General features: G+C 37.8%; 1 protein-coding gene across 3 annotated transcripts in view; it reads right to left on the bottom strand.

Moving 5' to 3' along the window:
• Positions 1–12,226, bottom strand: part of ELP2 (elongator acetyltransferase complex subunit 2) — a 56,804-nt gene that overhangs the window by 44,154 nt on the left and 424 nt on the right. Inside the window, exons 2-5 of one of the 3 annotated variants that reach the window (XM_004464514.3) lie at positions 10,218–10,296; positions 7,081–7,151; positions 2,237–2,393; positions 1,691–1,768 (exon numbers count right to left, since the gene is read on the bottom strand). In XM_004464514.3, the coding sequence (XP_004464571.2) occupies positions 1,691–1,768; positions 2,237–2,393; positions 7,081–7,151; positions 10,218–10,296 (385 nt within the window). Of the gene's footprint in view, positions 1–1,690; positions 1,769–2,236; positions 2,394–7,080; positions 7,761–10,217; positions 10,297–12,226 lie in introns of all 3 variants that reach the window. The other 2 variants (XM_071208635.1, XM_071208636.1) reach the window with 2 other exon arrangements.

Here is a 12,226-nt window from a genome sequence, read left to right as displayed (position 1 = left end):
GGTCTGATTCACCACAGCTTTCTGAATCCCAGCAAAACCATTACATCTGAGACATATGCTCAGCAAATCAATAAGATGCACCAAAACCTGCAACGCCTGCAGCTGGCACTGGTCAACAGAAAGGCCCAATTCTTCTCCACAACAATGCCCGACTGCACATCATACCACCAATGTTTCAAAAGTTGAACGAATGGGGCTACAAAGTTTTCCCTCATCCATCATTTTCACCTGACCTCTCGCCAACCAACTACCACTTCTTCAGGCATCTCGACAACTCTTTGCTGGGAAAACACTTCCACAACCAGCAGGATGCAGAAAATGCCTTCCAAGGGTTCATCAAATCCCAAAGCACTGATTTTTATGCTACAGGAATAAGCAAACTTATTTCTCATTGGCAAAAATGTGTTGATTTTAATGGTTCCTTTTTTGATTAATAAAGATGTGTCTGTGGGAAACAGATGTGGCTCAACCAACTGGACTCCCATCTACCAAATAGGAAGTCCAGGGTTCAATGCCCAGGGCCTCCCAGTAAGGGCAAGCTGGCCCACGCAGAGTGCCAGCCCACACGTGAATGCCACCCTGAGCATAAGTGCCTCCCTGCATGGGAGTGCCACCCAGTGTGGAAGTTGCCCTGCAAAGGAGTGCCAGCCAACGCCGAGAGCTGACACAGCAAGATGACGCAACAAGAGACACAGAGGAGATAAAATAAGAAGATATAGCAGAACAGCTGAGATGGCGCAAGAGAGTAATCATCTCTCTCCCACTCCGGAAGGTCCCAAGGTCCCAGGATCGGTTCCCGGAGCCACTTAATGAGAATATAAGCAGACACAAAAGAACACACAGCAAATGGACAGAGACAGGAGACAACCGGGGAAACGGGGTGGGGAGAGGGGATAAAAATAAATAAATAAATGTTTGAAAAATAAAGATGTGTTTGAGAGCCTAGTTGTAATGATTTAAAATACACAGTCCAAAACTACAATTCATTTTGCACCAACCTAATAAATCAAAATTTGTGAAGGAATTAGAGATCAAAATTAAAAAGCATGTAATTAAACATGTGGTTAAAAAGCTACAAGGGGAGCAAATGTAGCTCAAGTAGTTGCATACAAGGTCCCAGGTTCAATCCCTGGTACCGCCTAAAAAACAAACAAACAAACAAATTAAAAAACCAACTCTCATTGGGGAGTGGATGTAGCTCAGTGGTTGAGCACCTGCTTCCCATGTACGAGGTCCTGTGTTCAATCCCTAGAAGCTCCTAAAAAAAAGGCTATGAAAGACACAACTGTAAAATTACTCTTCTTTAAAAAGACAGAAAACTAATTCACATTAAAGGAGGACAGCCCTAAACACTCTGGAATAGTGATCTTCAGCATTTTTCTCTTTTACTTAATTCTACACTTTCTAAAGACTCAGAACATCTCCCTAAATATATATATATATATATCCACAATATATCTGGTAAATAATATTAATGGTGAGTGAGTATTAAGTCACAAATTTTCAACAGCAACCAAAACTCCTAGTATCCTCCCTTAACTTTATAGCACTATACTCAGATGATTTGAGACCTGAGAATGAAAAGTATGTTTTCCACATCTCAACTTCTTTCACGAAAACATTTAGATATGATCATATGGAAATATACAAATATACTACTCTTTTAATATATACTTGGCAAGTTACTCACCATCGGTATTAGGCAAAAATGACAAGGAGAGAGCCAGAGCAAATCCATTTTCGAAGTTCAAGGTCTGAAGGCATGTTACTAAAAAATTAAAAAAAAAAAAAAAGTCATAAACAACTAACACTAAGCATATTCACATAGAGGGCCTGAGTGGCATCATCACGGCCCTGGGTGTCAGCTGGAAGATGAGCGCTATCAATCCTGAGCTGGCAGACAGAAAAGAAAGCCTAAGAGCTCTCTGTGAGATGGGGCTTACCCCTCAACAAACACAAACTCCACCAACCATGTGGGTAAAAATGGCCACTTTTTAATCAGATTACCATGAGCAAAATGACATACATGAAAAGGCTTAGACAGAATTTTCATTAACAAGCAATTTGGTGTACAGGAATTTTGAAAAAGTGCAGAAGGAACAATAAATATTCAGATTAGAATTATAATTTTAAAGCTGCTTGAAAGTGAAAACATGATATGTATACGTTCTTCTAGTTGTCATTCATTTTGATTACTATTTCATTTGTCTGGATTATAATCTGTCCCCAAACTTACCTTCAGAATCCTTTTTAGACCAAATTCTAACAGTAGAATCAGAAGCTGCAGAAACTATCAGGGTATATAATGGGACATCTGATGCCCTCCTCTGGTAGACAGCACATACTGCATAAACAGGTCCTTCATGGCCTTGCAGATGGACTGCTTTTAAAAGCTGAACCAGAAAGAATGACAAAAATATTATGATTAAAAAAGGAATATCCATGAGAGCATTTGTAGCTAAGTGGTTGAACGCCTGCTTCCCATGTACAAGGTCCTGGGTTTAATCCCCCGTACTTCGAGAAAAAAAAAGTAATGACCAGTTTCACCTTCATTTAACTCAAGTTGCAGGATTAAAGATACTGTTAAAATTCCTGACCCAGAAATAGGTCTTCTCAGTTGAAGGGAATATAAAAAAGTACAACCTTTCAATAAGGCTGTCTGGCTATATTACTAACATGAAAATGTGCATACTTTTGACACAACTATCTCACATCTAACAATCTACTCTGCAGAGATAATAGCACATGTATAAAAACTAATAACAAAAGACACATACAGAAGGATATTTATGCCATACAATTTATGATGGCAAAAAACTACAATCAACCTAAAATTTCCTTCACATAGAACAGATTATATTAGACATACAGTGTAAAGAATATAAAGGATAATACAGATAAATGTTTATTATATGGAAAGATGCCCATGTCCTTGGAGAATTAAAAAAAAAATTCAAAAAGCCATATGCATTGTAATTTTTAAATTATCTGATGTTACATATTGCTAAAATTATATATCAGAGGTCTCTGAAGCCCTTTTGGTGCCACTATCTACAAACAATGATGGGGTCCTACTAAATGAGCAAAATAGACATGTAAAAAGAAATACTACACTGACGAAATCTAGGACAATATAAGCATCAAAATGAATGACAGTAATGGGTTTTAACCCACTGGGGAAAAAATAAAGAATTTTTTTAAGTAGTTCATACTTATATTAAATAAACAGGGAAAGGACAAACAAGTTCTCACAGATGGGAAGCGGACTTGGCCCAATGGATAGGGCATCCGCCTACCACATGGAAGGTCCACGGCTCAAACCCCGGGCCTCCTTGACCCGTGTGGAGCTGGCCCATGCACAGTGCTGATGCACACAAGGAGTGCCCTGCCACGCAGGGATGTCCCCGCGTAGGGGAGCCCCACACACAAGGAGTGCGCCCTGTTAAGGAGAGCTGCCCAGCACGAAAGAAAGTGCAGCCTGCCCAAGAGTGGTGCCGCACACATGGAGAGCTGACACAAGATGATGCAACAGAAAGAGACACAGATTCCCAGTGCCACTGATAAGGATGGAAGCGGTCACAGATGAACACACAGCGAGTGGACACAGAGAGCAGACAACTGGGGGGGAAAGGGAGAGAAATTAATTAAAAAATAAATCTTTAAAAAAAAAAAGTTCTCAAAGTCATTTTCACTTCATTTAGTTGCCATGTCTTTCTAGTCTTAAATATGAAAGAGTTTCTCAGACTTCCTTTGCCTTTCATGGCAAAGATATCTTAGAAGAACAGAAGCCAAGTTTGTAGAATATCCCTCCTTGGGGATTTGTCTGATATTTCCTCATGAATAGGTTCAGGATATACATTTTGCCAGTAATACTATAGAAATTCATCACATCAGGAGGCACATGATGACAGTTTGTCCCATTTTTAGTGATGTTAATATTGATACTTTAGTAAAGATGATGTCTGCCAGGTTTCTTTACTGTGAAGTTAAATTTTTTTGGTAATGATATAGGAGTGTATACTTTGAGACTATGCAAATATTCTATTCCTCATCAAAATTTCACCTCGTACTTTTAGAATCCACTCATACTTGCCTAGATCAGAGATTACTATCACAATCGCAAGAGGATGAGTTGACATTTTTGTTTTAAAAAATGGCAAACAGAAATGGGAAATCCCACTTCATTATTAAATCTACCTGCTTACCAATACAAGATTATTCCTTTGGCATCATTTCTACTGCTATTGAGTCCATTTTTTAGATTTTCATGTTTGTGAGATTTCACCATTTGCATTAAGTGGTACCTTGTATAGTCTATTTTAATAGAAGTGTCCCTTCAATGTCTCCTGAGTTATCAAATTACTTAGCAGAACTCTCACATTCAGGAAGGTAATACTTCCTTCCAGGGGTCTAAACTTACATGTGTATCATTTTCCTCTAAAACATTATAAACATATTAAAAATATTCATTTCACATCTTTAAGCAAGGTAATATTCTCATCATCAGCGAATTAAAACACAAAACAGAAGAAATCTCTCAAGTTCACCAGTTTTTTAAAATGTAAAGCTCACTGTTCAAAGACCCAAATCTCTCATTACAGCAGCTTAGATTCATTTGCTTTTATCACAAGTTAAGGGGTACTGAGCACCTGTGTGCAAAGGAATGCATAGCTGTGGGGAGGAACCTTTAAGCTCTTAAGGAGCTTACAATGTGTAGCCTCTTCTCCCACACCCTTATTCCCCTCACCCCACTTTTGTGCCTTTCATCCTCCTTTTCTTCTGTCTGGTCTTTGGGGTCTCTCCCCTGACCTCTCCCTACCTACAGTGGCTGTATGGCTGTCTGCCCATTGGCTGCCTTCTTGGTCTAGTCCTCTCTACTGACAGAAGCTTGGGGCACACTGAAAAAAAGAGTCTTCCCAGTCTCACCTCAAGATCTCAAGAATGTGAGCTCAAATACTTCTTTCTGGACACATTTAACAAGATTAGCCAAACAGGAGTTAAGTTACTACATTCTCCTTTGGTGCTCTCATTCAAATTGAGGTGGCTAAAAAATCACCACCTCCAGGCCTGCCTTCTTTTTTTGGAGGACAAGTCTGAGTGTCTGGCAGCAATCCAAATGACATGTCTACAGTTGAATTTCTTATCTTCCCTTCTACCCATCCTGAGTTAGCAAGACTTAACCAATTTCTCTTCGTAGAAGCACCTTTCTTCCATGACCCTAAGCTGCATTTCCATCATTGTCTTTTGAGTACTCACCAGCTCCCCTCCCCTTTGACAACTATCTAGTCAATATCCAAATCATTTTTCTTCAAAAGTATACCTCACATCCTTTCTTTCATATTGTTTCCTGTTCTAATTTGGCACTCTGCTACCAGATTAATCTTCTTTTGCTATTCATACTCTTCTGCTTAGAAACCAATCACTGCCAAATGCCTGCTAATAAAGAACCCTTAAAGCTAATATTTAAATTCACACACAATCTTATTCTATTCTACTTCTCTAGTATTACTGTCCCTGTATGTATTATCTAGGAACATTTCCCAAATTGTAATTACTTAGCATTCCGAAGAAGGCCAATAGATTTTAAAAGAGAAAAATGGTTCAAACATGAAATGTTTGGGATATGCTAAACAAAGGTAAGCAGGTTCCTTCACATCACAACTTCTCAGAGCCTTCACTATGCTCATGTGTATTGTGATTCTCTAAAAGAGGTATATAATATGCAGTTTTTCCCAAACTTGCTTGTCTACAGACTCCTCTTTCCATGGAGCGTCTTGAGAAATAATCTGAAAAACACTAAAAAGCCCTGCCCTAAACCTATCTTAGGCTCTACTAAACAGGATACTCACAGTTCCTGGAGAAGAGGGTCTACTTTCTCATCTGAGCTTTTATTCATGCCATTTTTTTCTACCTGGAATCTCTGCCTCTTTAATTCCTCCCAAGGAAATCACCCCACGTTTTAAGTCTAACTCAAAAGGCCACCTCTTGAATCTCAAGCTCTTAACTCTTATTATAATGATTCCGGCACAGCAATTCAGACCACCTGCCCACAGAGCTACCTTTGTACTTTAGTTATCCAAGTATATATGTCTATATATATTTTTTTAGATTTTATTGTTTATTTCTCTCCCCTTCACCGCCCCAGTTGTCTGCTGTCTCTCTCCATTTTGCTGTGTGTTCTTCCTTGTCCGCTTGTATCCTTGTCAGCGGCACTGGGAATCTGGGTCTCTTTTGTTGTTGTTGTTGCATCATCTTGCTGCATCAGGTCTCCATGTGTGCGGCACCTCTCCTGGGCAGGCTGGACTTTCTTTTGCGCTGGGTGGCTCTCCCCACAGGGCGCACTCCCTACACTTGGGGCTCCCCTAAGTGGGGGACACCCCTGTGTGGCACAGCACTCCCTGCACGCATTAGCACTGTGCATGGGCCAGCTCCAGCGGGTCAAGGAGGCCCTGGGTTTGAACCGTGGACCTCCCATGTGGTAGGCAGACACTCTAACCATTGAGCCAAGTCCGCTTCTCTATGCAAGTATATTTAGCCTTCAAAATGACATACGTAATTCATGAATGCAAGCACTCTGCCACATCTGTATCTTCTGCACATAGATGTTCAAATATCTCATGTACTTACCTTTCACCTTTAATCTTTGCTCACAACTAGAAACAACCTAAATATCATCTATCAGTAGAGGTCTATCCATACCATGCATTGCACATTATATCACTCAGAATTGCATAAATCTATATTCATATGGCAATGGCTGCCAGATTAGTACTGCAGTAGTAATTCTTACTATCACTAAAAACAGAAAGAATGAACAGCCCAAGTATGAACAGCTTGAAAATTATTCCAAAATGACTGGAAATTCACAAAATAACTGATGGCATAAGAAAATGGGTATAGAAATTAAATAGAAGAGTACAGGGCCTGTGAAGTCTGGAAGATAAAGTCTATGGGTTACTAATAAGCAAGAATTAGGGAAAGCCATACAGGAAAAACATAGCATAAATGAAGAAATAAATTGCAAATAAAATTAAAAGCAGGTAACAGTCATTTCGTATAACTACAAACATGCCCACCTACCTGATTATTCTCTATTTCCCAGTGAACCACTTGATTATCAGATCCTCCAGAAACTAATTCAGTAGAAACAGCTGCAAAATATTGTATCTCATGAAATATTTTTGCTTTATTTTTTCCCAGCCACTTAGCCATTTTGAAAGAATTCCATTACAAAAAAGTTGTAAGAAAACCATATACCCTTTACCTAGATTGACCAACTGTTAACATTTTGCCATATACCCTTAATATCTTGTCTATCTATACATGCATACCTGCACAAGTTTTTTTTCCAAATGAATGGATTGTGGAAAATTTGTCTAACCATTTGAAATTGAGTTGCAGACCTCATGACCTCTTATCCTCAAATACTACACCATAATGTGGGACATTCTCCTACGTTACCACGATACAATTATTGCATTCAAAAAATTTACCATAGATACAGTATAGTCCTTATTATAATTTACCCAACTATTCCAGTAAAATCTTCTGTAATTGTTTTTTGTTTTGTTTTTAAGATCGAGAATCTAATCAAACATTGTGCATTTGGCTGTCATGTCTTTTTAGTCTCCTTTAACCTAGAATAGTGTTCCAGCCACCCACCTCTTTTTTAGTGAGATCAAGGCCAAATGTTTTGCAGAACATCCCTCAATTTTGGATTTATCTGATTTTCTTCCTCATGATTAGGTTCAGGTTAAATACTTTTAGCAAAAATAATAGATAAAAGATATTGGCAATTAGATATACCTTATTTCATTAAGACATGAAGATGCATTATGTTATAGTCAATTTCTGCTATCAAGTATATGACACATATTCTTGAATTTAGATACTAACTTCATATAGCTCTTTTAAACATTTACAACTTCTAGTTGATAATACAAGGAAAAGGAACAAGAACCAAAAAGAGTGGAAATAATTTTGGTCTGATTTGAACTTTCCATTTATGTCTTCTGGCCTATATGCTAGATATTTAGGGGAAGCACCTGGGGTGCAGTCTAAAGGATGTTAGATTTGTACTCAAAAGTCCCAAGTTCTAGTCCCAAATCTGCCGCCTGCCAGCTGTGCTCTTGAGTTTTAATTTATTCAGGCACCAAAGAGATAAAGTTACTTAACTACATGATTTTGAAGATAATTATAATAGGGCATATGAAAATAATTTGCTAAAAATCAGATATTTTAAGAATATAAAATGGCATTATTAAAATTTTATGTCATTGATACATGCATTACAATGGATACCTGGGATTATTTGGAGGTAGAACCCTATTCTTAAAGGAAACCAGTCATAGTAGTTGCAGATTACAGTAATATACAAGCAATTCATTTCATGTAACCCCGCTGTTTAAAGACAAAACATATAAGTTGAAATTAATATTTTATGAGATTCAAATAGTCTTCAATATCAAGTGGTAGCAATTATTCACAATTGTCTTTTATTATCACACCAACAGCCATCCCTTGTACTATTTAATGGTTTTATTCATAATATATGAATTATTCTGACTTACCAACTGAAGTCATTAAACTTTTTAAATGCCACATATAAAATCTGAGCAAATTCTCAATTTGTGCCAGTTCAGAAGGCTCCAAATAAATATTTGTTGAATGAAAAATAAAATTAATTCAGAGTCCATAAGAATACTCCAGTAGATATATTTAGATACTTGAGGAAATTCCATAGGACTTTGGAAGCACCATCTAAAGGCAACTAAATTTGCTTTAAAATTCTGGAGTCAAAGAACTTCAGAAACAGAAGAGACTTGGGAGATAATGCAGTCGAGCAATTCTCAACCTTGTTGTTCTCAGAACTCCTTTATACTCTTAAAATTTTTGAAGACCCCAAAGAACTTTTGTTTATATGGGCCACATGTACCTATATTAACCATTTTAGAAATCAAAATGGAGAAATCAGAAAATCTTCATTTATCAATTTTCTTAAAAAGGAAGAACACATTACATGTTAACACAGACATTTTTATGAAAAAATCCTGTTTTCCAGTTTTATTCACATACCATACAATCCATTCAAAATGTACAATCAGTAGCTCTTGTATATTCACAGTTGTGCTTTCATCACCACAGTCAATTTTAGAACATTTTCATTGCTCCAAAGAGAAAAACCCCATTCCTCTTATACTCCCCTATTATTGCATAGCATTGGTGAGTAACTTTGTTACAAGTAATGGAAGAATATTAAAATATTACTGTCCATAGTTTGTATTAGGTGTATTTTCTTCCCATATACCATGTTAATATTAATACCTTGTAATAGTGACATACATTTGTTCTAGTTCATGGAAGGACATTCTTATATTTGCACTACTCACCACCTTTATCTTCCACAAGAGCATTCACTGTATTACACAGTTCCATGTTTCATCCTCTAGCTTTTCTTCTAGAGACATACACAATCTCAACCTCCCCTTTCAACCACAATCACACACATAATTCAATGCTGTTAACAATTTTTTAAAATAGTGAGAAGAGAGGCACTTTTTACATTTCTGCAATTCTCAATGGCTGACTTTAATAGAACACAGCTGATTTTCATATATGATTCTGCATTTAATCTGTTGCAATATCACACATCAACACGTTCTCTGAAAAACTCCTTGTACACATAAAATGATAATAAAAATGACTAACTTGTTAGTATTATTAAAATAATTTTTACCTCAAAGGTTCCTAAGGGTCCTCTGATTTAGTACATTCTTTCACTTTTCTGATGTTACTGAGGTGCAAACTCATTCAATAGAGATGCAATGTCTTGCCTGAAAAAGCAATAGCTTGACCATGGCAGAAAGAAACTTTTGATTCCAAGCTGTGGCCTAAGCATGGGGCCCTGCTTACAGAATTTCCATCAAGGGCACAGAGGCTTTCAATCAATGGTGTGGCACCACTGGGGGTCAGGGGCTCTCTCCACCCTTATTGAAAGCAATGCTGTGCTATCCATGCTTCTATAAAGTAAAAATACTCTGCAGGTAAGATGTTTCAGTGGGCATAACTGTAGAGATTTTTCTTTACTGGTCTACATTCTAATGCCTAACAGTGGATAAACAAATGCTAAATTAGGAAAAGTAATCGAAGAGAAATGACTAACCATACTTTACCAGAAAACAATTGAGATCAGCATGAATAATCAGGTGGATACTTACAGCCATCCTGTTTACAAATCCACTGTACGCAATTCACTCGAGCAGTGTGGCCATTTAGGTTGGTAATAACAACCCTTTTCTTAAAAGGGAAAAAAATCAGTAAATTAGAATTTATCCTACAGATAAATTAACAAATTAATAAAATCAGATTTCAGTGTTTGACACTAACAAGACATCAGAATTACTTCAAAGAGATTCATCTTCCTTAATTCATAAAGTTTTAAGCATGGCCGAAGCCACCCATTCACTGATTCATTCCTGCCTTTCTCACCACTCTCCACATTTCCACATTGACCTCTCAGGTCTTCACCTACCAGCTCCTGCTTCTCCTCCCAGAGCAAGAGGATAAAAAATCCATCCTTCTTCTTTCTCTGCCCTGACATCTCAGGCTAGACAAGGAGCCGAATTTGAGGGTTTTGTTGCTAAAACTCCCTTCAGCAGAGGAATTTGTGACTAATGGATACAAATTCAGGATAATATTAATTTAAACCACTAGTAACACCAGGTCAGGAATCCACAAATAAAGTCCTCACAGGAGGCTCCCAGCAGACCCTCAGACTCCTGCTTTTACCAACTTCACTCCAGACTTGAGCTTCCTTACTTCACCAACTAAAGAAGATTTTAACTCTCTAAATACTGTCTTCTTTACCACCTTTCTCCATTTGTTGCCAGCAGCACTGGCTTTATATCTGCTTTTATGTCAACCAGAATTTTCATGACTGGGAAAAAGGTAAATGTGCATAAACTAATATATTTCACATGTAGGTTGTTTGAGATTGGGAAACAATTTACTGTATTTCATTATCTCTCCCATTAGCCTGAGAATTCCTTGACCAACAGGGATTATTACCCACTATCTTTGTGTCATCTCCACCCAACCTAGGGCTAGCCCATACAGGATCCTCAAAAATTTGCTAAATGAACATCATCCTCAAGGCTTTATTTTAGTGTCTGATATGATCTTACTCCTGAACTTAACTAAATACCCAACTAGCAAATATTTAACGATTCAAAGTACTTTTAGGCTCGATATACTTCTTTTTTGATGTGCTAAAATCTCCTAACATGCCTGTCAAGTTATCATTAAAATGAAAACGTGACAGAAGGCACAGGCACAAATTCATTAAACTGCTGCAGAAAGATGGAGCTTCTAGAGAGGAATCAGTTCTTGGTTGATGATCACTGTAAAGTTTAACTCTTAATGTTTTATGCGCTTTCTCTTGCCATTCAAAAATGCATTGCAAAAATAAGAAACAAACCCGGGAAGAGGCAAGCAAAGTCAAGACATGGGAAAAGCAAATAAAAACATTTCATATATAAATTTGGATCTGCAAAAGGTGTTTGAAAATAATGGAATTTAATCAAGAGAATAAAGCAGTGCAAGATATACATACAGCCTTCTCTTGCACTGAGCTTTCATTTTCAGCAATTCACTTTTCCTACTGAGGTTCATTTTGAGAAGCAACACTATTTAGTTCAAAATTAGCCAATAAGAACTGTGGATAGCATACAAAACTACTCTCTTGAGAAGTTGGGTAGAGAAGGGCCAAGAAAACAATCAACTGATTAGGTGAAAGGAAATAAAGTTCACTGAAAGAGTAAGTCCTGACTTATAACCAGTGCTTAAGATCACCACCCCTAGGACCTTTTTCCCAAATGGCATTTTTTCAAACGTCCATCCCAGTAGCTAAAATACAAGAAATATTGCCTTGAAATTTCAACACATGTGGTTTATTAAAACAGTGAGGGAAATACAGAAATGAGTTATCTGTGGAATGAAGGCTTTCAAACCTTTTAAAATCCAAACTTATTCTTGTAACATAACTACAATCCCCACGGAATACGTTTTCAGATAAGTTCTCCTCTTCGGGTTTCTGCGTGGAGCTATCAGGCCTCTGGGAGGGACAGGGGTCGCGGTGAATCCACGCTAACACAGAGTGCGGGACGGCGAGGGAGAGTCCGTCGCGAGTACGGAAGACCCCTAGCCAGAGAGCCGGTGTCCTCGGTCT

The sequence above is a fragment of the Dasypus novemcinctus genome, chromosome 16, assembly GCF_030445035.2.
Source record: "Dasypus novemcinctus isolate mDasNov1 chromosome 16, mDasNov1.1.hap2, whole genome shotgun sequence".
Taxonomy (NCBI): domain Eukaryota; kingdom Metazoa; phylum Chordata; class Mammalia; order Cingulata; family Dasypodidae; genus Dasypus; species Dasypus novemcinctus.
This window is presented reverse-complemented; position numbering and strand designations above follow the sequence as displayed.